The sequence below is a fragment of the Momordica charantia genome, assembly GCF_013281855.1.
Source record: "Momordica charantia cultivar OHB3-1 chromosome 10 unlocalized genomic scaffold, Mcharantia_2.0 BLBB01000010.1, whole genome shotgun sequence".
NCBI classification, from domain to species: Eukaryota; Viridiplantae; Streptophyta; class Magnoliopsida; order Cucurbitales; family Cucurbitaceae; genus Momordica; species Momordica charantia.
In genome coordinates, this window is record NW_028275158.1 from 22,988,965 (window position 1) to 23,015,380 (window position 26,416).

Below are 26,416 nucleotides of genomic sequence, written 5' to 3' on the forward strand. Positions count from 1 at the left end.
CCAGTAGGTACTGAGGTAAAGAATGAAGTTTCAATTCTGCCAACATGCTTGAATTGAGTTGTCAAGTCATCAGTGGGAAGTTCTTTCTTCAAGAATCAGTGTTTGAGAACGTAGAAGGAAGATTCAGATATTGCCACTTAGTTTGAGTGGGAGAACGTGACTGTGTCTCTTGCATCTGGGAGATGTTATTGCAGTGGGAGGAAAGATCTATGTTTTGTCTCCAAGAGGGAGATTGTTGGGATAATGGAGCCAAAATAGATGACCCGTGTCTTATGAGGAAAATGATTTGCAACACTACCACCAATTCCTACAAGGAATAAGATATTATTGTCTGATTGCAATATTGTTTTCTTATAAGGAGATTGTTTTCTTATAAGTATTGAGATATTTGACTTCTTATAAATTAAACAATTTTGTTAAGGTTTCATTTGTACAGAATCTAAATAAGAGAGACTTGAGTGGTTGTGAACAGGTGAAAAAAGGAGTTTGTATCTCGTGGGTTTAGTGAGAGTATTTTCAATTGTATAATCTTAGGTAGCTTAGGTACTTAAAATTATAATATTCCCAACTATAATAGAACCTGCTTGAAGACTGGAAAATCAAATATTTCCTGTTTGAAAATTTTAATATTTTTTTTCGCAGTAGATTTCCTCTATCAAAATCTGGATTTCTCTCCCCGCGGATTTTCCTCAACCAAAACCTTGATTTCTCTCTCCTCTTGCTTCCCTCCACCGAAGTTTCGATTTCCCTCTCCTCCCGTTATCGCTAATGGTGGCTTGAAAGTTTTGCAGTAAGGGCTTGATTGGAGGAAGAAAAAGAGAAAGGAGGCTTGGGAATTTCAGTATCGAGGAACTATGATCTAGAGAAAAGAGTTATTCTTTCTTCTCGAGGGAGAGAGAGTTATTTAAAAAAAAAGGAAAAAATAAATAATTTTCTCATACTTCCCTCTCAAACAATATTACATGTTAGAATAACAAGTTTTTAAAAACAGGGCCAATATAATTGACGATCTCAAATTTAGGTCATTCTGGCAAATTCCCCTATTGTTGTCCTATTCCACATTTTCCTCTGACACAGCTTTTTTTTTTCCCTCTAATTTCTAAACCATACTTGCATGCTCAAACTTATGATTTCCATGTCGAACTTGTGGCTCAAATGCCTCCAATAAGATTCAAAGACTTTGAAGCAAATTGAGGATCCAAAAATGAAGAAATTTGGAAGACTATAAAACGACTAAATACTCTGGAAACTTCTCAGAAAACATTTCAAAGTCAATTTCAATGCATTTTGAAACCTTGAATAAATGGTGATACAACTTAGTATCATGAAGTTTTATATACTCTATAATTTTAGTTTGACTTATTCGCAAACAAGAAGCCAAACATAAAAATCAAAGAATTATTTATTTAGAGATTGCAGGAACTCAATATATAGACAAAGTTCATATCTATTCACCGAAAAACACTCAATAATTAATCTTCTAAACAACTTTAAATGCTAAAGATAGAAAAAAAAAGTCAGCCCTTTAAATGTTAGTTAATTCGAATAATCTGGATAGAAGAGGTTGTTCCTTGAAAAGAAAGTACTATGGGCATTGGGCACAAAAGTGAAGTATCAATTTGCATCCATAAGTATTGTATGAATAGAATAATAAACACGTCTGTCCATATATACAATGCAAAGCCACTCAAACTATACAATACGATGCATTTCTAATAAGCTAGTCACAGCCTTACAATCCCAGTCCCAATTGACACAAGATAAGAATCAGACATAAGAATGGTAACTAATGGCATTTACTCAACATCTCATCATCCAACCCTACCTAGCAAGTTAGGTACACGATAATTGGAAAAAAGCTCTACATGGAATGTCGAACATCTGCTTTTTCTTTAGTATGCCGCTCGTCTTGAATTTCTTCCATGTCCTCATCCTCTCCCCTCCTACCTGCTTGCTCTTTCCAATAAGCAACTAATTTCTTCAATCGAGCAACCTCTTTAGATGATACATTTTTGCTTGGATCATTGACAATCGATCGAACTCTTGATGCATACCTGAGTTGCAAAGTAAATCCATAAAATGAAAACTTTTATGAAAATATATAATCTCTCTAAGTTTTCATTTTCCGTTCATATTTGATAATAATATACTTTTCTGTTTCGAACCATAACATTAATATTAAAGAACGATTTTGTGCAAATATAGATAGGAGAGAAGAAATTTTATCAAACATACCTATTACTTCCCACTTCTTTATAGGCCACAATGATTTAGAAAATTGACATATAAAATAGAACCCAAAAGTTTGAGCTAAAAAGCAAAATAAATACTCAATTAAATTCTATCCAAGAGTGATATGCCAAGTTGATCAGAATAATAATTTAGGTCCATATTTATTGACTTCTAAATAAATTCTCATATCAGGATCTTAATCAAACTTCTAGACACGAGTGAATTGTAGAAATCATAAGAGATACTTTAGGAATAAATTCCTATGTGATCTAAAAAATATTAGATAATTTAGTAAATTTCTCAGAGTATGGATATAATAACAAAAAAGGATACCATACATGAGTGAATTGTATGTCTCGTCCAAGTTGGATTCAGCTGGAGAGACGTTAACAAACATAAGCGTTTTGGCATTACCACCAAGTGAATCACTCATCAACATTGTTAGCTTATGATTTCTGTAAGGTATGTGTTGGCCACCCGAAGATAAAGCACTGATAACATCTCCAAGTGCTGAAAGTGATTTATTTATGCTTTGAGCTTCCTTAAGTTGGCTACCAGAAGAACCTGACTTCTTTACTCTCTCTGAACCCGCAAGATCAACAAAACTAAGCTGCAACAGAGAACTTTCACTTGTTTTTACCATGGAAAAAATCTCACTAAACCTTATGTATCTTTTGTGAAGTTGATTGTTTCTTATGGATGATGGAAATGCATATATACTAAGCCTAATAGCAAATTTTCACATTTAAATCATACAACCATCTATGTCCTTCACGTTTTATAAAATAAAAATTTTGATATGCTAGTACCATACCTTTCCTTTAGAGACAGATTGTGTTTGAAGGTTGGTACTTTCAATAATAATTGAAAGTATCAAATGTGATCTTGAACTTTCTTCATTCATCTGAGTCTCTGAAGTATGTCGTTGCTCTGATCCTCTATAAATAATATTTCTCAATTCTTCAAATGTTGAAATAGAGGCTATTGTGACATTTTCAATGGATACCATGCCCTAACCTCATCAAATAATTATCCACAAAAGTTAGAAGTAAAAATTCCAATAAATTGGAATTCAGATTGAAAATTCACATTAAATTGTGAAAATAACAAATGATTAAACATTAAAATAATTACCTTTGGATCCTTTTTAATATCTAGTTTCAACCGTTTTCCATTCTTCGGCAAAAGAAGATCTACCAATGTATCTTGATATAATTCTACCATGTATGCCTATATCAAAGTATAGTATGAGTTAGAAGAATAGAAATACCATCTATACATTCTAATGGTGTTCAATAATAAACATGTGCGTTATAAACACATGCATTCTCACATGTCATGTGTTTCAGGTTTCTTATAAAAAAATTATAATCAGTGAACTCAAGAGAATAATGTATAAAACATGAATTAGTATTTTGAGAATATAAATAATGAGCAATCTTAGTTATATGACATACGCTGTATACATTGTATGCATTATGATCTTTGAACTCGAGAAAGTAATGAATTAAACATAAGTTAATATTTTGAGAATGTAAATCATTATTTTGAGGTTGCATTAGCTTTCACCTTTAATGAAAATGAGAACTTGTTACTATCCCGCTTCAAAATCCTAAAAAGTTCTCCAATGGCCCGTGGTGTCAATCCAGGATGGTCCTCAGATCCATATATTGTAAATGTCTTCCCAGAACCAGTTTGACCATAAGCAAATATGCATACGTTGTAACCATCTACAGCAGACTGGACTAGATACTGCATCATATTGTGCAAAAGACAGTGTCAATTCATGGTTTGTATTTTCAACGACTACTAAAAAACAAAAAAATAGTTGTAGAACTCTATCAAACTTGCCCGTGTATCTTCAAAGACATCTTCTTGGTTGGCAGTGCCATCAAATACACGATCATACATATGCTGCTTTGGCTTATCATCTTTCCATGGATGTTCAACTGTGAACTCGTCTAGACTTGTAAGCATGTTTCTTTCTTTTTCAATAATTTCTTTTTCATTAAGAGGTCTTAGTCGACAGTAAACTCTAATCTTTCCTTTCATATCTGCCATGTATTCAAATGCAAATTTAGTGGAACATTTCAAGAAGCTGTTTTACACAAGTTACAAGTAAAATATTAAAAAAATAATAATAAATTCATGATAATTTTATGAGAGAAATAAAATAAATCAATTTGTAGCACTTAATATGTGTGTATTGTATTATATTATTCATTAAAATATATACATAACAAACCAACTTTCCATTGATCTGATGAAAAGTAGAGAAGAAAGTCATGTCTCAATGACCACTAGATCAACCAGTGGTAAACACAACTTTCTCCTTAAGCCTGTTTTATATTTAATATAATATGCAGCAAGTACTTCACCCGTGGAGACAAAAGAATTCATTACATATAGACCTCAAGGTAAACAAACCTTCTATCGTGTTGAAATAGCGTTTCCTTAAAACTTGTTCTTCCTTATAAAGCGCTTCCATTTCAGCTAGCTGTGCCCCTTGCATCTTCAAAATGTTAGCTGTTTGCTCATTCTTTCGGTCAATGTCCTAAATAAAGAAAGAATCATAATAAAAAAAGAGGGGAAAAAAAGTAAAAAGGAAAGAGAGAAGATACACCAAGTGTATAATAGATACTGAAGTTAGATCAGTTTCTGCCAAATTAAATAGAAACAATCAGTACATGGGTACTATTAACAAATATATTCATATATATCAGGATAGGAGCAGAACCTCTTTCATCTCTCGTAGTTCCTCTAGTTCCTTCAAATTATTTTGCAGTGTCGCCAAATCAGAGTTCCTGATCGCCAGAGTTGACTCCATGACAGCTAGCTCTTGAGTCAGTCCTTCAAGTTTTTTTTCAAGTTCTGCCACTCTCAGTTTCAAGACTTTGCGTTCGAGTTCAAAGCTTTTCTGGAGATGATCCATCTGCAAGTAAAGAACTTAATACATGTTACCCTTGTAATGTAAGAAGTGACAAAGATGAAATCATATTAAGAAACTATATCATGTACCTCATCACTAGTCTTCTTTTCAAGTCCAAAAACTCTTTGTTCCAGCAACAGCTTTTCGTTTACCAGTTTCTTTCTAATTTCGACAGTGGCTTGCAGCTCGTCATTCCGGAGCCTCAACTCATCTTGAAGCTTTTGTAAGAGCTATAAAATATAACATTCAACTCAATGCAATTAGGAGTATATTTTGTATCACTTAAATGGTTACATCAATCAAAATGTTGAATTACAAAAATGATGCCAGAAAAAGAAAAAGGAAAGGATTGTTAGGAAGTTGTTTTGAAGAGTGGCTTTCTGATTTTTTGAACAAAAATCCAATAAAATTAAAATGCATTTAAATTATTTTTTTAAATATTTATTTTCCTTGTTTTTTTCCCAAGTTTGCTTTCTCAGATGGCTTGAAATTAGTTGTTCTTTTAAAATCATGGACTACTTTTTTTTTTGGTATGAAGCTGAGAATATATTAGCAAAAACCAACCAACGAAAATCATGGACTCGTTTTAAACAAGTTATAAATCACAGTTTTAACTTTTCAGGTCATTGGACTAGTTCTTACAACAATTTCTAAAACAAAATATAAAGCTGTTTTTGATCAAACAAACGGCTCAAAATTGTACCTGTTCATCAATTCCAACCGTATCTTTTTTCACATTACTTTCCAACAGTTTGGTGCTCAACTTGGTTATTCTTGCTTCCATACCCCTCTTTTCCATTAACAGGTCCTGAAAATGTTATAAAATGACCAAATAAATAGATATAGAGGCTGAATCTATGTGCGATGCTAAGTAAGTTGTACTAACCTGATGTTCCTTGTCTTTTTCATCATACTGCGATCTGAGCATCTCAAGACAACGTGTTGCCTCAACTAAGTTTTGCTTTTCAAATCTCAAAGATTCTTTTAAGGTCTCCAATTCTTCTTGCATTATCACTTCTTGCTTATTCTTTTCATTCAATTCCTTCCGCAACTACATTAAGAAAGGTTTCATCACAAAAGCAATAACATGAAAAACACTTTTTAAGGATATATGGTAATATCTAAACAATGAAATCCAATTATTTCAAATTTTCAAAAAATCTAAAGAACTCAAGAAATACAATCCTTCTTATAAGACCAGAAGCCAGGCAATAATATCCAATTTTTTTCATTTTCCATAGAATTCAAAGGAATATTATCAATGAAATTTATAAGAATATAATTCTCTCTAGGTCCTGGTGTTACCCAAAAGTCATTCCTACTTTGGTAGGGTGATCTGCCCATTTTCCCTCCAAACTACAACTCTTATCTTATACCTTCTCATCTCGACTCCCCTTAGAATTTACATAGATTATTTTTAGCTTCAGAAAATTTATTGGTTTTTACCATCGGGTTTTGTTGCTCAAGGGAGAATGGAAAGGTATGCCGCCTTTGTAAATCCTTGTGTGGGTTAAAATAAAATCCACGAGCATGGTTTCAATCAGGTGATTGAGGACTTTGGAATGAAGAAGAGTAAGTCAGATCATTCTATTTTTTATAAATGATCTAAAAGTGGTGTCATCTTACTAGTTGTATATATTGATGATATTGTTATTGTTGATAATGATAATGATACATCAGGCATCCTATCTCTCGAGACCTTTTTTTCATAGTCAATTCCACACTAAAGATTTTGGGAATGTTAAAATACTTCTTGGGAATTGAGGTAATAAGAAGCAAGAAGATAATTTTTTTTATCACAGAGACAATATGTACAATATGTACTTGACTTGTTAACTGTGACAGGAAAGTTAGGTGTTAAGCCTCATAATACCCCGATGATGCCTAATTTACAACTTACAAAAGAAGGGATATTATTTGAAGATCTTCAGAGGTATAAGTGGTTAGAGGAAAGTTAAATTACCTTATAGTGACTAGGCCAGACATAGCTTACCCAATAAATATTATGAGTCATTATATGAGTTCTCCTACGATTGACCATTGGGTCATATTGGAACATATTTCTGTGTTATTTGAAAGATGCTCCTGGACGTGGTTAATATAAAGTTTGGCTCCTTCAAGCCTTAACTGGTGGAAGGTTCAAAAACGTTAAAGGTACTCTGTGGGCCTTCGTGGTGGCAGCAGTTTTGTGGAATCTATGGCTGGAACGAAACCATAGACATTTTAAAGATTCTTCTTTAGATTTTAAAGTTTTGTGGAGTAATATTCAGCTACTACTTCTAGGTGGTGCTATAGCTTAATCACTCCCTCTATTTTATCCTTCACAATTGGAAGGCGTTTAGGCTGTTCTCTTTTGTGATTAATACATTCTTTTTTTTTGGGAAGGGGCTCTCTCTACCCCTTGCCCTTAGGCTGTTCTCTTTTGTGATTAATACATTCTTTCCAATTCTTTTTTTTTTTTAACAAGAAACAACTTTTCATTGATATATGGAAAGGAAAAATGTTTAAGATACAAAACCCCCAAGGTGGTGAAAAAAGAAAAGAAAAGAGAGAAGAATAGAAAAATAACGAATAAATATCGCAACAAGAGCAATACAAGCTCAAAAGAGATAAAAGCATTCTAAAACAGAACTCAAAAAAACTGTTTGTTGCCGAGCTTGGGAAACCAAACTAAAACCAGGGACACAACCGCATGAGGAAAAAACCTTCCTTAGCACCAAGAATGAAGACCAAACTCCAAAAAGAACCAAGTAGAAGATAGGGCACAAGAACAGATCGCAGCCCAAATGCTAAAAAGGAGAAAACACCAAATACAAAGTCTCAATGTTGTCTTCAAAAAGCCTCCATGTATAAACCACTAAATGTCAAACCATACGCTGGAGAAGACTTTGAAAACCTCATCAACCAACCAACCGAACTAAAACTACGAAGCTTTAAAATCTGCAGAAGACATAATTGAGAACATTCCAACATTTCGAACAACTTAAAACTCAGAGAACAAATTCAATGGGGACAAGGGTAATCCTCATTTCTTCAAAAAAGGAAGGAATGGTTGTTTAGAGAACAGATTCAATGGGGACAAGGGTAATCCTCATTTTCTTCAAAAAAGGAAGGAATGGTTGTTTGCTGTGGGCGTTAAATAAGATTGAAAATCGTCCGCATAGGAATGCTCAGAAAAGTCCTCAGTTGGGATGTCTGACTTTGGAAAAGAGTCTAAAATACTAATACTAATTGCGCCATCCTCATCTTCAAAATCATTATCCGAGAATTCTATGGAAGATGATCTAGAGACTAACCTTCGTTAGTGGAGTGGATAGTGCCAATGGACAAAACATTTACCTTATCCAAACAATCTTTACTAACTACTTCTCGTTCCTCAAAGAAAGCCTTATTAAGGTTAACTTGAACCCCTTCAGCTACCGAGAACTTTGCAAGCTCGTTTCCAAAATTAGTATTAGGCTTTCTACGAGAGTAGTAAAAAGGAAGGGGTTGAATGAATCGTTCAGTATTCTTCATATCCAGTGGGAATGGGTTGCCCTTTGACTTTTGGTTCAAAATAGCTTCTGCATTTAGCTCTTAAAAAACAGTAGGACCAATAATGCCCACTTTTTGACCAATGCCTACTTCTTTTATGACCATAGGGGTGCTTAATTGACTCGGCACATCTTTTGGGGCAACGGGTGCGTTTTGAGTAGCTGAGGGGACAATTGCAATATGCTTTTCCAAGCTAACCTTATTAGAAACGTTGCCAAATTGAAATTCTTTGTCTCCCAAGACTTCTTGCAATCTTTGGATATCCAAAGGATTTGAAGAATCTGCAATCAATGAAGTCTTTGAAAGCTGAACGGAGGGAAAAGACGCCTTGATAGCTTCATTTAAGGCAACCACATTTAACACAAACACTCCACGTTTCGTAGTTATCTTGATAGAAGCCGGAATAAACTTGCAATCATTATTCTCTACTTCAATGAAAGCTGTTGAACAATCTAACAGATTAAGTGTTGTTGAAGAAATTTTCTTCAAACCTCCAAGATGGGTTCCAATGGCCTTGAAGCAATTTGTGTTCCAAAACTCTAAAGAAATTTTCACCCAACCACCAAAACAAACTGTCATTTCATTCCTGCCATGCTTTTCAAGATCCCACTTCTGCATCTTCACGTGAAATCCATCTAACTTGCACAATTTTCCATTGAGCCAATCAGAGTTCAAGGGTCTTCCACTTTCGAATCTAAATAAAGCCTTATTTGCTAAGAAAGGGTTAAATTGGCAATTTTCAGAGATGAACTTTTGAGGGAGGCAACGATTGCCTTCCAGCTATCCTGAGCGCAAAACCTTGAGATAACCATGGCATTATCCCAATCTGTTTCCACAACTTCATGTTCCTTTTGAACCCAATAAGAGTTGTTCCCTTTTCTTTTCTCAAAAACCTCATCCTCCACAGTAGGGGATGCCATCATACTATCTCTGTTCTTAGCCCTCTCTGCAAAAGAAAAGTTTGAGGCACCCTGCAATACCTTCTCTTTGAAATTCATCAATGAGTCTTTTATCATGTCCCAAAAGGTTACCCAACTGATCTTTCTAATCCCTGCAGGTACAATTATGGATTTTCTTCCACCCGAAGAGGGCAAAACAACCCATTCCAAAAACCAACCTTTCAAGAGTCTATTTCTCTGGAGTCGAAAAGTTTCATTCCCATCCCTAACTTACATGGAAAATCTTGAATACAAAGGACAATGCAGAAGTTTCACCAAAGCCTTTTCTAACCACTGAAGCTGGGAAAGTTGAAGAGAAATCTGAATATTCTTCCTAGAGTCTTTTATGAGAAAACGGTCACTGTCGCACCCAACCCAATAGTAATTGTTTTGAATGCTGCAATTTCTCCAATCCATTTGAAAGCAGCCAAAAAGGATGGTGAGCTGGTTATGAGGGCGTTGGCGGCGACTTAGGATAGGAGGACGTTGGCGGTGGATTAAGATTGGGAGGGAGTTGGTGGCGGAGGAGGACGTCGGGTTAGGGGGGCCGCCAGAAGGGAACGACGAAGTCGAGTTAGGGGCACCGACGCTGAAGGGTAGAGCAGCGGCGATGGTGGGAAAAGGACCGAACGAGGAACCCTAATGGCGCTGACGAGAGGGGAGGTGAGGGTGGGCAGCAGCGATGGTGGACGAATGAGAGGTCGGCAGCTAAGATTAGGGTTAGGGTTAGAGCGGTGGCTAGGGTTTGGGTTAGGGTTAGGATTAGAGAGCCGACGACGAATGGAAGAAGACAACAAGGACTAGGGTTAGGGATAGAGTGGTGGCTAGGGTTAGGGTTGGTGAGCTGCGGCGACGGCGAACGGTGCGGCAGCTAGGGTTAGGTATGGGCGGTGGCGGCTAGGGTTAGGGTTGGGAGGGAGAGAGTCGGGAGCAAATTCATCCAAGTTATCCTCATGTTCCTATACATTCTTTCCATTTCTTATAAAAAAAAAGATATTGTGTATTCATTGGAGGTAATCTTGTTTCTAGGAAAAGTAAGAAATAAAATATGGTGTCACGTTCAAGCACTGAATCAGAATATAGAACAATGACACAATTGGTGTGTGAATTAGTGTGGATATATCAACTTGTGATTGAATTGGGATTTGATATCACCACTCCAACCAAACTATGTGTGATAATCATGCAGCTCTCTGTATTGCATCTAAGCCAGTATTTCATGAATGGACTAAACACATTGAAGTCAATTGCCATTATTCATGCAAGAAAATACTACAAAGATTGATGTATACAAGATATGTGAATATTGGAGAGCAGTTAAGAAATATCTTCACTAAAGCATTAAATGGAGCACGATAGATTGTCTCTCTAACAAGTTGCGATGTTTAACATATATGCTCCAACTTGAGGGGGAGTGTTAGAATACTTAAATTATTACATTTTATATTTTTATAATAGTCTTTATTATTTTGTCCTTTTACATTCTTTGCTTAGGTCAACCTTGTATATTTATCTATATACATTCTCCGGTGAATGATAATAGAATTATAGAATTCTCTTTAATTCTTTCCAACCTTAGTCTATACAAACCTAAAAAACATATAATAACAAGAGAGATTTATGTTAAGTCCCTTATTCAACAAGGAAAACACCCCTCCCCCAATACTCCCAATCATTCAAGATTCTGCCAGTCGAAGCATTGATAATTCTCTTGTTAGCAATGAAAAGGAAGACTTTTGTCGATATTTTGAAGAAGTAAGAATCGCTCTTCTTGAAAACTAAACCTTGAAGTATTTTTGCTCAATATTTCACTGTTGGGGTTGTCTATTCTTTTGTTGCCTCTTCTTATCTTCGTTGGTTCATGGTTTCATGTTTGGAGGGACTGCACTCTGTTATATGCTTTTCAAGGCCTTCAGCTTGAAAAAGTTGCAATCTTTCTAGAGCTTTGTATTTGTTTCCTTTTCGGTTTTTCACTCCTTTTAGGAGTTTTGTTTCCTATGAACACGTGTTGTTTCTTTTTATCATTGAAAAGTTTGTATCTTCCAAAAAAAAAAAAAGTCATCACAGACATCTAATGTTCCCCAAGGGGTTTTATAAATCTCATATTTTTCTTTTTTGCCACTAGATTTGTTAAGGCGGGTATGTGGTCAGTTTTAATTATTATTGAATACATAAAAGGAGGGTGTATGACTGTTGAGGTAGTAGGACTTTAAGTTTGCCTTCTGGGATTCAAATATTTTTAAATAAACTACCCCGAAGTGGTTATTGCTCTAAATATTTTTCATTAACTTGAAATTGTCCTTTTGCACCAAAGTTATAGCCTATAGGACTTAAATTGTAATTAATTGAAGTTTGTAGGTTTGAAATTAAATTTGAAGTGAGTAGTTTAGGTAACATTGAAATTGTCAACTTAAGCTTCGAACCAAGTGGTGACTTAAAAAAACTATACTTTTTTTCTATGAGATCCAAAAAATTACATGAAGAGAAGGTTTCAAAGCACCACATATGCATGCACTCTTTCAAGGGTTACCTGTTCAGCATTTCTCTGAGATTCTTCAATGTCTTTACTCAAATCTTGTACTCGTTTTTCATATACTTCCACACTTTGAGTCTTAAAAGTGCTGGAAGAATCTCCAAGAATTGAGCCAACCGCGGCAGATCTAGCTTTAGAGTAGCGACGCAACATGACATCGTTTATGTGCGTTTGCAGAGCAATGCAAATTTCTTCTCCCTGAAAAATGAGAACACCTCGTCAAAATAACATAATGGCAGACAGAGGCACATGTTGGCTGAAATTCCCAAACACAATTAGGGACGCATGGAGATGAAAGCAACATAGCAAACCTGCTTGGTCTCAAACTGGAAAATGTGTAGGACACCAGCTACTCTCATCTTAAAAAAGACAGCAGTGTTACTGCTACCGAACTGCATTATATCTCTTAATTCAGCAGAATGTAAATACTCCTTTGGAACTGGACGGAAGAAATGAACCTACAGAAAGTTGAGCAATTAAATCAATTGCAACTAGCCAGATGGCACATTTAGGAAAAATTAAATACAAGCATCTCATTACCCCTCTTTTGTTGATACCCAAAATTATTCGTCCAGGTAGAAGTCCAATGGGATCATCGATCTTGCGGACACCAAAGAAAACTGAATTCCCATAAGGAAGTGTTCTCAATATCCGGAGAAATTGTTGTCTCGCATCATCTTTTGTCAGATGCTCCTGACAGATTAGTAAGAGTATCTTAATTTTGAGAGAATAATAATATTTTAATACATTCAAATATGTGCAACCTAGGTCTTCTTTATACCGGGGAAGGACCCACTATAACATAAGGATAAAATAAAGACAATAATAACTAAATATTGACAGCTAATATTTACACAAATATTCATAAATATTGGAAATTCCAACAAAGAAGTATTGCAAACTGTTGTTTTTTGTTGAGAATTGAATGCCTGATAAGGCAAAAGCATTTATAATCAAAAAAGGCAAGGAAAACTCAGAATAAACCTTTTATACATATTTGTTACTAATAGATGCAAAAAGTTCACGGGATAAGAAATTTTAATCTGACAGTAGATCACGTTGAATAGTATACTAACATTTTTTTCCAGTTCAAAGGTGATCAAAATTGGCAACAGTATAAAAATATTTCACTTAATAATACCAAAAAACTATATCTAAAAAACAAGAATGCCTGCCAGTGCTTAATAAAATAGTTCATAAAATAAAATTGACAGTAATATTGCCATTATAATTGATTCAAAATAACATTGACTAACCCAAAAAGATTCTTGAAGATAAAAATTTGCTGAAACAGGATAATCCAAATATCAAATCATACCATTGAACGAAAACGAGAGAGAATATCCAACTCCCACTCTCGCTTTGGTCTTGTTATGGCAATTTGTCTGGGTACAAATCTTTCCAGAAGCGAATTCCAATCACTAATACCCATCAAAAGGTTAAAAATCCAATTAAAATAAATGGGCACAAAAACCTATCCTCAAAAGGGTTATTCCTTTCAACATAATTGAGGATGAAGAAGATACTTGTAATAGAAAATACAGAAAGCGAAATTTTAAGATACTGTTTTAATATGGCAAAAAGAAAGCAAACTGATAAATAAATGCAATAAAGGAGAGCAATAAAAACACCTACCTGCAAGATTCCGGACTCGTAATAAACCCAATTTCAACAAGGATTTGTAATGCTGACAACTGTGCAGCATCATCCCTTCCAACAGGATAATTTCCCAACAAATAGTCATGCTGCAGCTGTAAATATAAACTTACAGTCACATAGATGTTAAATATAAAAATATCAAATGGCAAATAAGATGTATCGGTAACTTTCTAAGCAACCTTCTTTCTTTTATCCAGAAACTGAGAAATGTGCTAAAAAGAAGAAAACTTTTTGATTTCTTCTTTTACTGTTAGTTTCATGGTTATTTCAACTTTAAATAAATAGTATTATTTATTTTATTAACTTTTTAAAATTACATACTCTAGATTTAGTTTATTCAATTTATTTTTTTAACAAATCAAACACAGCGTTATATTTCAATTTCAAGTTCCAAAACCTTTGTGAAAAAGTTTACATAACTAATTTTAATTCTTTTTTTCTTTTTTGATAATTCGGAATCAAAGCTATTTAGCTAGGTGCTCCGAACCCAAGAGACATCAAGGATTTTTGTTACTAACCCCACCTAAAGGTTTGAACACAAAATATCATAGGAGGTAATACCACAAATTATACGTCCTTGCAAATGTAGCCACCTATTGGTGGCATTTAAAATTTATTTTTTAAACTTATTTTGAATAAAAGACACATGCTCTGAGAGCTTGGTTTGAGTGGATTGGAAAAGTCGTATCTAACTATGGATTTCTTCAAAGTCAAGCTGAATATACTATATTTTAAAAACACTCTGCAAATAATAAAATCTCAATGTTGATTGTCGAGGATATTATTCTCACCGGTGATGATGAAGAAAGTCTAATTGGTCTCAAGAAAAATCTTGTAACTGAGCAAGGACTTCGAAATATTGAAATATTTCCAATGGATGAAATTTTCAAGATTGAAAGGTATCTTTGTTAATTATAGAAAATATGATTCCTTAGTTGCAAGATTGCAGAAACTTCAATGGAACCTAATCTGAAATTACAAGCAAAAAACGTAGAAGAAATAAAAAACAAAGACCGATATCAAAAACTTGTGGGAAGATTAATTTATCTGTCTCATACACAACCTGATATTGCATTTGATGTAAGCATAGTAAGTTAATTTATCCATGCACATGTACTGACTCATTTTGAAGTTGCCTATACAATCTAGAGATATTTGAAATGAACTCCTAAAAAAGGTATTTTATTCAAAAAGAATAATCACTTTTAAGTAGAAGTTTATATTGATGTAAAGTAAACTGGAAGTGCTACCGATAGAAAATTACTTCTAGTCATTGTTCCTTTATTGGAGGAAATCTAGTTACATGGCGAAGCAAAAAACAAAATGTGGTGGTCAAGAGTAGTGTTGAAGCAAAGTTTAGAGCCTTAGCCCATGAAATTGTGAAAGTATATGGATCAAAATGTTACTCAAATAATTGAAGTTTCCACATACGACACCTATTGATGTAACTAACTATACTATCAGTTAGTTCGTAGTTAGCTTACTGTTAGTTAGTTTAGTAGCTAGCCCTTTCCTGTTTTTATCTCTTTTGTTAGTGGCCCTTATCCCTGTAAATAGGAGGCCCTTTGTATCATTTATGAGATTGATTCATTCTAATAAGATTGGAGTTCTTAAACCACACCAATTTGGTATCAGAGCAACCAACGTCCTTGGGACTTTTGTCGATGGCGGGAAGGAAGAGTGCTTCGATTGGAGGAGACTCTTCGCTCGTTGATAAAGAAGCGGAGCCTACCGCCGCTCTCTCTCCACGATCGTCAACCATTCGCTCGCTGATGGTTGAAGGTGCTGTTGAAAATTTACAGCAGAATGTGGTAGAGATCAAGCAGATTTTGAATGTTTTGGTAGACAAGATTGACGGATTGCAAGTACAGCAAGAACAGCCAAGAACAAAGAATGGAAAAGAAGTTGTAGATCAAGGAATTGTCATCGGTCAAGAGAAGAAAGGTCCAACTCAAAGATTGTTCCAAGATTCCCTCCCTGACCAAGAAACCTACCCGATTCCCCAACGACAAGACATACCTCACACACCAGAGCCTAATGTCCGACATCTACCCCAACAATATGTCCAAGATTCTCTCTACCTACCCCGGGGAAATCAAGATTGGCGGCATAATCAACCTCTTCCTTGGAGGAATAATCGTTTCCACAGGCGACAAGATTGGCAAGATAATTCTTCTAGTGATGAAGATGTTGATCTACATTAGAACGATGATGGGCCACGGCATCACGGGTAGCACCATCATTATCGCCATCAGACTGACTTCAAGATGAAGGTGGATCTCCCTCACTTCGATGGCAAGCTGGATATTGCAGGTTTTTTGGAATGGGTGAAGAATGTAGAAAATTTCTTTGATTATATGGCAACTCCAGACCACAAAAAGGTATGACTAGTCGCTCTAAAACTCAAAGGCGGCACCTCTACTTGGTAGGAGCAATTAGAGACCAACAGACAAAAATTCTAATCCTATTTGCAATTGGGAGAAAATGAAGACGCTAATGCGGGACCGCTCCCTCCCTATAAACTTTGAACAGATATTGTATAATCAATATCAAAATTGTCACCAGGGAACACGCTCCATGGCTGACTACACAGAAGAATTCCATCGCTTAGGAGCCAGGACGAATCTTGGCGAGAATGAGCAATATCAAGTGGCAATATTTGTGAGCGGACTACGTGCAGACATTAAAGAAAAACTCCAGCTCCAACCAATAGGCTATCTTGATGAGGCCATTGCCACAACGGTTACCGTTGAAGAGTAGCAAGCCAATCAGTTTCGCGTACAATATCAACAAAGGACCGTTGGTGATTACCAAGCCAGCTCATCCAAGAAAGGTACTTCCACACTCGACAAAGCTACTTCTAGTGGAACGGTTGCCATTAAAGGTAAGGGTCCTGATGAGGTAAAACCAACTGACCCTATCCCTAAAAAGACTCCAAATACCTACGCTTGACCCTCTTTAGGAAAATGTTTTTGTTGCAGGCAAGTGGGACACTTATCGAATGAATGCCCCCAACGCAAAACTGTCAATATAGTCGACGATACACAAGATTTTGACACTGCTCACATTCAAGATTTTGAGGAAGAAGTAGCTTACCTAGAACCAGATGATGGAGAACAGGTTTCTTGCATATTAAAGCGCATCCTCCTCGCACCAAAGACACAATCCACCCATCAGAGACATTCCTTATTCTGTACTCACTGCGCTGTCAATGGAAAAGCCTGCAACATCATCATTGACAGTGGCAGTACAGAAAATATAGTGTCAAGTAAGTTGGTTTCTGCACTAAATTTGAAAGTCACTCGCCATCCCACACCTTATAAGATTAGTTGGATTAAAACGGGAGGTGAGGCACTTGTTAATACGATATGTACCATCTCCCTCTCTATTGTAAAGAGCTATAAGGATCAAATTACATGTGATGTCCTCAATATGGATGTTTGCCACATCCTACTAGGACGTCCATGGCAATTTGATACACAGGCTATCCATAAGGGACGAGACAACACGTACGAATTTACATGGATGGGCAAAACTGTGGTACTTTTACCATTGTTGAGTCCCACACCTTCTAAAACTTTGGAGAAAGGTCAATTATTTCATTTATGCAGTGCGAAACAACTACTGTGCGCAAAAACAGAGCCTATTCTTGGACTTGTTATCACACATTTCAACTCACCCGATACTATCCCCACACACAACATCACTCCTCAAGTCCAATCTCTTCTAAATAAATTCCCCGATACCATTCAATCACAAGATGTTTTACCACCTTTACAAGACATCCAACACCATATTGACCTCATACCCGGCGCTACATTACCTAATCTCCCACACTATCGAATGAGTCCATCAGAGTACAAAATACTCCATGATCAAGTAGCTGACTTACTTACTAAAGGCCATATACAACCTAGCCTCAGTCCATGTGCGGTGCCAACACTATTAACCCTTAAAAAAGATGGGACTTGGCGCATGTGTGTTGATAGTAGACCTATCAACAAAATTACTGTCAAATACGGATTTCCCATCCCTCGAATTAATGACCTTTTGGATCAATTGGGTGGAGCACATTACTTTTCTAAGGTAGACTTGCACAGTGGATATCACCAAATCCAAATCCGATCGGGGGATGAGTGGAAAACAACGTTTAAAGCAAATGAAGGGCTATTCGAATGGCTAGTCACGCCTTTTGGTCTCTCAAATGCCCCTAGCACCTTTATGTGACTCGTGCATCAGGTTCTTCTCCCTTTCTTACATAAATTCATACTCATATATTTTGATGATATTTTAGTCTATAGCACCACCATGGAGGATCACTTAATTCACTTGGAAACCCTGTTCCATGCATTAAATACAAATAAGCTAGTTATTAACCTAAAAAAATGCCTTTTCTTGGTCACTGAAATTTCCTTCTTAGGCTTTATAATAAGCAAAAACGGCCTTCAAATGGATCCTTCAAAGATTAAAGCCATCTCCGATTGGCCTCAACCCCATTCTGTTAAAGACATCCAATGCTTCTTAGGGATAGCATCATTTTATAGGAAATTTATTAAAGACTTCAGCACAATAGCAGGACCTTTAACCGATTGTTTAAAAAGGGGTAACTATCAATGGGGAACAACACAAACGACAAGCTTCCTATCCCTAAAAGAAAAACTCATTCAAAGCCCTGTTCTAAAACTCCCCAACTTTACACAGCCATTTGAAGTGGCTGTTGATGCCTCGGGTATGGGAATAGGAGCAGTGTTGTCCCAAAATCAACATCCTATTGAGTATTTCGGCGAGAAACTAAGCCCCTCTAGGTAGAAATGGAGCACAAATGAGCGCAAGAGCTTTATGCCCTTGTTCGTGCATTAAATCAATGGGAGCACTACTTGCTCAACCAAGAATTTATACGGTTCACTTATCACTTTTCCCTTAAGTTCCTCAATACTCAAAAATCTATAAGCTAAATGCATGCCCGGTGGCTGTCTTTTTTACAACGGTTTGAGTTTGTAATCAAACACAGAAATTCCACTATGAATAAAGCAGCTGATGCTCTAAGTCGAAAAGGGACTTTACTTACACTCCTTAAAGGAGACATTATTGCGTTCGAGGAATAACCTACAATTTATCATGAGGATCCTGACTTCCAAGTCATATGGACCAAATGTCATTAACATACAAATGCAGGTGAGTTTCATTTACTAAATGGCTACCTTTTTAAGGGAGATCAATTGTGTATCCTCCACACGTCTTTAAGGGAAGCTTTAATAAAAGACTTACATGCGGGTGGATTGGCTGGACATTTTGGCCAGGACAAAACACTCTCATTAGTTACATCTTGATTCTTTTGGCCGCAATTAAGAAATGATGTTTTTAACTATGTCTCGAAATGCTTTATTTGTCAAACAAGCAAAGGTACAAAACAGAATACTGGATTATACATCCCGCTACCTACCCCTGAAACAATTTGGTAGGACCTATCTATGGACTTTGTGTTGGGATTACCTCGTACACAAAGAGGATTTGACTTGCTTATGGTGGTCGTGGATCGATTTCTATTTCGTGGTTGAATGGAGTTAAGGCACTAGTGTATGATCGGTGGTATGAAAGAAACTTGAGGATTTTCGAAGAAAAGAAGCAGCCTCCGCCAGCACGTTTTGATCTAGCTAAGTTCAAGGCTTCCCATTGGAGTTCTTTATCTTCCCTATTTAATCCTTATTGCCCTAGTTTGATTAACTTGAATTGGGGTGCTTTTATTACAAATTTATGAGTTTTTAGTTTTATTTGTAATTTTATTTGCTTTTCACTCGCTTGAGAGTTTGTATCTTTGAACAATTTTGTTCCTTTTCATTATTTCAATGAGAAATTTGTATTTTGTTCAAAAAAAAAATTTAGCTTGGGCAAAGGACAAGTTAGTATCTTGATCAACTTTTTAATTGCTATTTGGTCCTTTTTTTTCACCTAAAGCAAGTCTTCTTTGGGTAAACGGTCTTAAAGCGCTTATATCCGAGTTATGGTTTGAGCAGAACCAAATGACTTTCGAAGGGAAAAGCCACTCAGCTTTCGAATGCTTCAGTATAGCTAAGTTCAAAGCCTCACAATGGTGTGCTCTCTCCAATCTCTTTGCAAATTATTCTCCTTCCATGATTTTGTTCTAATTGGGAGCCTTTTTTGTGTAATGTTTAAGCTTCCTTTATTAAGTTTGGTTTGTTTGTATCTTTATTTTTATTTTTTCCTTCTTTATCCCTCTTCTTTTCACCCCTTTGGGGGTTTGTATCTTTGACAATTTTTGTTCCTTTTCATTTATCAGTGAAAAGTTCGTTTCTTGTTAAAAAAAACAAAAAAACAAAAAAGAAGTCCAAATAAGGATCACTTTAGGTAGAAGTAAATCCTCCGACCCTTAGTATGCTCCTTTTCCCTATGTACTTCTTTCTTTTTTTATCAAAAACAAATTTAAAAAATTTAAACACTTGAGCACACTTAAATTTAACTAGTTTCAAATAAATGATACTAGAAGTCCAAATAAGGATCACTTTAAGTAGAAATAAAATCTTTTGAAGTGCAATAGATAAAAAATCCTACTTGGACATATGATAGCTGTACAAACATTGGGTCTGCTACAGCTTCATCAGACTCTCGAAACAGCTTTTTTTTAAATGTCAATTTGAAGTGCAGAATTTCTCCTTTACTTCGATCTTTTGCCGTCTTGAATTCTGCTAAAAGATCTCCAATATATTTGTTATCATCAAGCCCAACATACTCCTCTGTTGAGAGAACTCCGTGTAAGAATAGAGATGTCTATTTTCCAGTTCAAACTACAAACAAAATGTAATGAAAGAAATTGTACCATTTCCTAGATCAAGTGCTTTAGCCCCACTGACAATCTTACGGCATTCAAAAAGACTGAAGCTAGAGTGTGCCAACAGCTTTATAATTCCCGAAAGTTCCTGGACAAAAATATGAATGTTTTGAGGGGAAATGAGTTAAAATACTAGATCCAACTCATGAATTACATTAATGAGTGTGCAACTCACGAGGAAACATTCACTTAAGTAAGCCAAAAACCATGTTTTTCTAACAAAAACAAAACTTACAGAGTGCTTCTTTAATTCTAAATAAATAAATAGAATTCTTCTCATGGAGCCCAACTACTATTTATCTCCAAGACTAGGATGCTTTGAAGGCATAGTTTCTAATGATAGGATAAACTGACCAAAGATTAATAACCAATGATGCAAACCAATTGGATATGCTTGTGACAGGCAGATAATTAATATCTAGGTTTTAAAATGTTAAAACCCAAATAACATACAAGGATTTTAAATAGACATAGCAAGTGAGGAGTTATAGATACAAGGAAAAAGTGCCCAAAAAGAGCCTTGTCAATCAAATGGTCCTACTGTAAACAGTTAAAAATCCCCAAATGAAACCCTACAAACAAACAAAGAAAATAGCTTTCCACGAGTTCCTGAACTTGTAATTGGCTACCACATCTGTGTCCAACCATTCATTTCTTCTCAATGAAAGTTGGTTTCTTTATTATAAAAAAGGAGGGGGAAAAGGGACATCTGCGTCCAACAATTGGAGTGATGCTTGTACCTAATCACAATAACCTTATGATAGACACAATCAGGTTTTAAGAAAAGTTCTGCAACCACTCAGCCAAAAGAGTGACATCTTTCAACCCCAAATTTCGGGGCTCACCCACCTTTTCCTCGCAATAAATCCACAAATTTCTTGAGCCTAGCAACTACAAGGTTGAGGATGGAAATGACATGCAAAGATATACCACTAAAGACTGATAGAATCAATGTAAGTTCGTCCCTGTTAGAGAAAAGCCTTCTTCTAGGAGGGTAAAACATTTGTATCATGAGGTTCGAGAAAGAAAGCATCTTGGATTATGACTCACTATAGAACCTAGAGATGAAGAAGGCAACAAGGAAATCTCAATGCATACTGTTTGTGCCTACCTAGCTCTAGAGGGATCATAATTCACACAACCCACAACATTTTTTCATGTTGATCTTCAAACGATATTGATTTGGAAAGATCCAAAATCCTATTCACACCAACAAAATAATACTCCTGATACGAATCCTCATACCACCTCCCTCCCCTAACAGAAGAAAATGGCATCATTTACAAGCAAGCTAGACCCTTCACTCCCAACATGGAACCCTTAGTCAAACCTTTTCTGTGTCCAGTTAGAGATGAGTCTGACACTGCTGTCAAGAGGAAAGGGCATAAAAAAACATCTAATGTCCCTAGCAGGGAATATTTTGCCTCTAGATCTCCCATTATACAAAAGGAGAAACTGCTTAAAGACAAGTTTCCACCTAAGTTCTCCAGTTATAATCAAAACCTTTTTCCCCAAACATTTTGTTTATAATATCTTAGTCTATGATATGATCATCCATTTCAAAATCATTTCATTAAAGGATTTGAAATTTTTAATAATAATCCATCTCTGAGCCACAAAATCACCTTGAAGGTAACTGTAACTAAAGATCTAATGAGTAATGACAGTCATTCCAACTGTATAAATCAATCTTCAATTTCTACAAAAAACTAATTTTGAAGCTAATAAAAAATTATATATAAATTACTGCTTTTGATTAAAATTACCCACAAACACATTACAAATAAACATAAATTTAATTATTGAGATCAGACATATAACTCATACACTAATTAAGAGAATAAGATCTCAGTTTCTTTAGTAAATAAGGATTAAAATACAAGAAAGAACCCCACATAATACATAATTTTTTTTCAAAAAAATTCAATAGATAATTTTCCATCCTTAACGGACAAAAGAAAACAATATCATCTTTAATTTATTTATTGACAAGATACACAAAAGTAAAAGAAGAGTAGTCATGAATCTACCTCAACAGCATCAGCCACTGTTGTCGTCATGTCATATGTGATTTCTTCGAAAGTTTCATCCAAGAAAAACACTATCGTTGTAAGCTTTCGCCCTGTCAAAAGAGCTTCAATTTCCTCACGACCAGGTATTATATGTCTGGGACCAGCCTTCATGCAACGCTTTAAAGCATTTAGTGTATTTAATGCAAGAACTTGAACCTCTGGATCAGTACTTGTGCCTTGTGCAACATTATGAACATATTCCGAAAGATACCCACCAATATCCTTGCTAGGAGGCATGGCAGATGCACATAGATACATCAACTCCCATGCTTTGATCAAATATTGCCTGTAATATCGATATTCATAATATAGAGAGATCAATCAAAAAAATTAGGAGGATACATTCTAGTTCAAATATTAATAATTCGTGCTAGAACTTTATCACTAAAACCAAGGATCAACAAGGAACAGAAAAGTTTTAGAGCATACCTATCAGGAGAATTTCTAGTCTGCTTTGAGATTTGGATAAAAAGTTCATCTCGAAGCTCTGAACGTTTCAAAGTGTGCTTGTATAGTTTTCCAACAAGCTCAATTCGTTCATCTAAGCTTATTGCATTAATTCTATCAGAATAGTCAACACCAATGTACTTCAAGATTATCTGGAATAGTTTAATGGCTCGGCTCACCAGGTCAGAGTTAATTTTAAGTAATGAAGTTGGTATAGGATCCTGTTAAAATTTACAACTTACATGTAAGAGTTCAGTGAGTACTTAAATTTCATGACAAGAAAGATGTTCTCACCTTTTGGAAACACAACATATCCTCAAATGTGAATTTTTCCCGAACTTGAGGACCTACAGATCTTTTGGAAAAGAATCCACGTTTTCCAGAAGAATGGATCTGTTTATGCATCATCCTCAAGAATCCTTCCACCTTTGGAAAATAATAACATATAGAGAGATCAATTTTCAAGGATTGTCGTGAAAATAGAGATTAAGATAGACATCAAAAACAACATTGCAAACCCTTTCACACTTGTAGTGTAGGTATCATAAATTTATCCCACCTGAAATCTGTCAACCAAAGGTATGACACTAGCAAGTTCAGCCGGAATTGCCATGGATATGGTGGTAGGAGTACTACAAAAACAACAAGGAGAAAGCTAATTGTCAGAGCAGAAAAAACCACTCAAGAAAACAACAAGCTATAATATGAGCTGAGGAGCTGTTGAAAGAGAATAAGTTGGATAAACATTCAAAGGTCATTTGACATTCATGAAATTCTGGAGGTGCAAACCACTCAAGAAAATAAACATTCATGAAATTCATGAATAGCTATGATGGGTATTCTGGAGGTGCAAAGCTGTTGAAAGAAAAAACCACTAAAGAAAAAAAACATTCATGAAATTCAATATAAGGTGGATAAAATTTAAGAGATAATAGTTGTGATGGGTATTTTGTTAGGACTCACGGAGGTGCAAAATTGGAGCCATCGCTATCATAATCATCCCCATTTGAAGCAGCAGCAAAACTGTTAAGAAAAGTATCATCATTTCCACTGCTGGAGTTAAAGGAGGAACCCATTGTCCTAGCACTCTGAGCCATGTCAAAGGTCATTTGACTTGCAGAAACAAATTTAACTTCTCTGGACCCCTATAACTAAAAACTGCAAAAAGAGACATAAGATTCTGATTATCAGCATCCTCGACCATGAGATAAGGATTATAACTGTTGAAAATGTCCCACTGATGCACAATTGAAAAGGCTAATTTCAGTACGATCAAGTGAGATCCAGAGCCTGGTCTCAAATAAAGATTACCCGTTTCCCATATAACAGGAACGTGAAGTGAAGAAGACAAAGATGAAGTATAGAAATTAACGAACTGGTCGAAATTAAAGTCAATGTACGTTCATTACAAATTTCAGAATGAAAGGAACAGGGAGACAAAATAGCAATGAAATTTTGGACTGTTCCGGAATCAATTTTGCTGTCGAACTATAAAATTCATTGTTTATCAATAGCCACCGCCCGAAAGTGAGACAATAACACATTGAAACGCACCAAGGACGCAGCGATTACTTAAAGAGTAAAAGTTGTATGTATAGAACAAACCCATATCAGCTACAAGAAAATAGATCCAGACTTCATTACAGGAAGGGGCATCAAAGAAAAGAAAATGCAAAATGAGTTACCTTGTGGAACCAAAAGAGAGTTGGCGGAGAGATCTGAGTGGGTGGGTCGTTGAAGAAGAAGCCACAGGGAGAGGGAGCAGTAGAAGGGGAGAGAGAGAGCAGTGGTGGGAGTCACGAGAGTGTTTTAAATGGCAAGCAAAGGCCAAAGCGAGTTGAGTTGCCGGCCTCACAATATCCAAACGCGCTGCTACTCCTTCAAACCGGGGGGAAAATACAAAATCCCGCGACTTCAAAACACATTTCATTTGATCGAGGAAAGAAAGATAATGAGATTCTATACTAATTATAAAATAAATAAAAAAGTCAAGGTACATTTAACTTTTGGTTGTCCATATAGTTCTTTTTTTTAGATAACTTCCAATATTATATCAGGTGTAGAATAATTCTTTCCACGTATATTCTATTTGTTGAACAATAATTCTTTCTGTATAACTTAATCTCATTATAAACAATGATAGTGAAAATATTTTTCAAATCTGATATGGTTCCTACGTTGAGATATTATCTCCTATGATTTTTCAAGATATGTAAATTTATAAATCATACGAGTAACCGATTTTAATGGAATTGATATATACCAATTATTTTTTAGATTTTTAGAAAAGTGAATAGTGTTTTTTTAGTTAACTAAAATACTAATAAAAAATTTAATGGTGTCTAGTTATATATTCAAATATGTTTTAAAGGTTAAAAAAACATTTAAAAGAGTACTTCAAAGTAATTTTAAAAGAATACTTAATTCCTTTAAAAAAACATTTAAAAGAGTACTTCAAAGTAATTTCAAAAGAATACTTAATTAGTACTTCTTTTCAAAATATTTTGGAAAAAAAATGTTTCAATTAAAGTACTATTTTCAAATTTCATCTCACATCAAGAGTAAGTAATTGTAAATTTTGATACACAACTTTGATCCCTGAGAATTTGATCTTAGGACTCCTCACGTGGACTTAATCTAGTGAGAATTTATGTCTTTCAAATCTCTATAAATAAGAGTCTATAGAGAATTTATGTCCACTAGATTCTATTAGAAAAAGCTAGTAATCGACGAAGCCTTATACGTCATGGAAAATTTCTGGATTGCGGAGGAAATTAGAAGTTTGATGGAGTTCAAGTTGGTGGTATCTGTCTGTGCCATCGAAAGGGATGCAAATCAGTTGGCATTTCGATGCAAATCAGTTGGCACATGTAATCGCACGTCATCTTCCGAAAAGTGCTAACTCAATAGTTTGGGGGGTAATTTTTCGGTGATCCCTGCATGGATAAGGGATCAATCTACCCTATCTTTCTATTCATCGTTTCTTCTCCTTCGTTTTGTTAAAAAAAAATTAATAAATAAGAGTCTATATATATTCCAACATCAAGATTAAGGTAGCAATGCAAATTATATATTGCTGAATAGATTTAAAAAAAGGACGGCAGTTACATTGCAATTTGAAAAATCATATTGTGGTAAAAATCATGACTTCATATCATAAATAGTGAAGGGTCACATTTGATCTAAATAGATTAATGATCTTAACACAATATAATCATCATTCAT

General features: G+C 35.4%; 1 protein-coding gene across 3 annotated transcripts; it reads right to left on the reverse strand.

The window, feature by feature from the left end:
• Positions 1-1,607: 1,607 nt before the first annotated feature.
• Positions 1,608-25,117, reverse strand: ZWI (kinesin-like calmodulin-binding protein (ZWICHEL)). 3 transcript variants are annotated; one of them, XM_022302586.2, is made up of 24 exons: positions 24,877-25,114; positions 24,155-24,349; positions 23,751-23,823; positions 23,486-23,617; positions 23,174-23,412; positions 22,703-23,030; positions 20,661-20,760; positions 20,396-20,577; positions 13,802-13,917; positions 13,485-13,587; positions 12,707-12,859; positions 12,478-12,624; positions 12,164-12,364; positions 6,048-6,212; positions 5,865-5,969; positions 5,251-5,391; positions 4,970-5,164; positions 4,660-4,786; positions 4,084-4,286; positions 3,802-3,984; positions 3,367-3,462; positions 3,047-3,244; positions 2,571-2,842; positions 1,608-2,054 (listed from the first exon to the last, which is right to left on the reverse strand). In XM_022302586.2, exons 2-24 carry the CDS (start codon positions 24,298-24,300, stop codon positions 1,862-1,864), a joined length of 3,798 nt encoding a protein of 1,265 aa, XP_022158278.1. In that variant the 5' UTR covers positions 24,301-24,349; positions 24,877-25,114; the 3' UTR covers positions 1,608-1,861. The 3 variants fall into 3 exon arrangements, with proteins under 3 accessions (XP_022158278.1, XP_087974814.1, XP_087974815.1); XM_088118688.1 differs by lacking the exons at positions 20,396-20,577; positions 20,661-20,760; XM_088118689.1 differs by lacking the exons at positions 1,608-2,054; positions 2,571-2,842 and having other exon boundaries at positions 3,183-3,249; positions 24,877-25,117.
• Between the last annotated feature and the right edge of the window lie 1,299 nt (positions 25,118-26,416).

Bases quoted from the DNA above. Each gene is read 5' to 3' on its own strand.
- ZWI (XM_022302586.2), bottom strand. From the start codon at position 24,300: ATGACCTTTGACATGGCTCAGAGTGCTAGGACAATGGGTTCCTCCTTT. The intron at 12,625-12,706 runs GTAATGAGATGC...AACTTTCTGTAG, and splicing joins TGGGTATCAACAAAAGAGGG to GTTCATTTCTTCCGTCCAGT. The intron at 5,392-5,864 runs GTACAATTTTGA...TATATTTTATAG, and splicing joins CGGTTGGAATTGATGAACAG to CTCTTACAAAAGCTTCAAGA.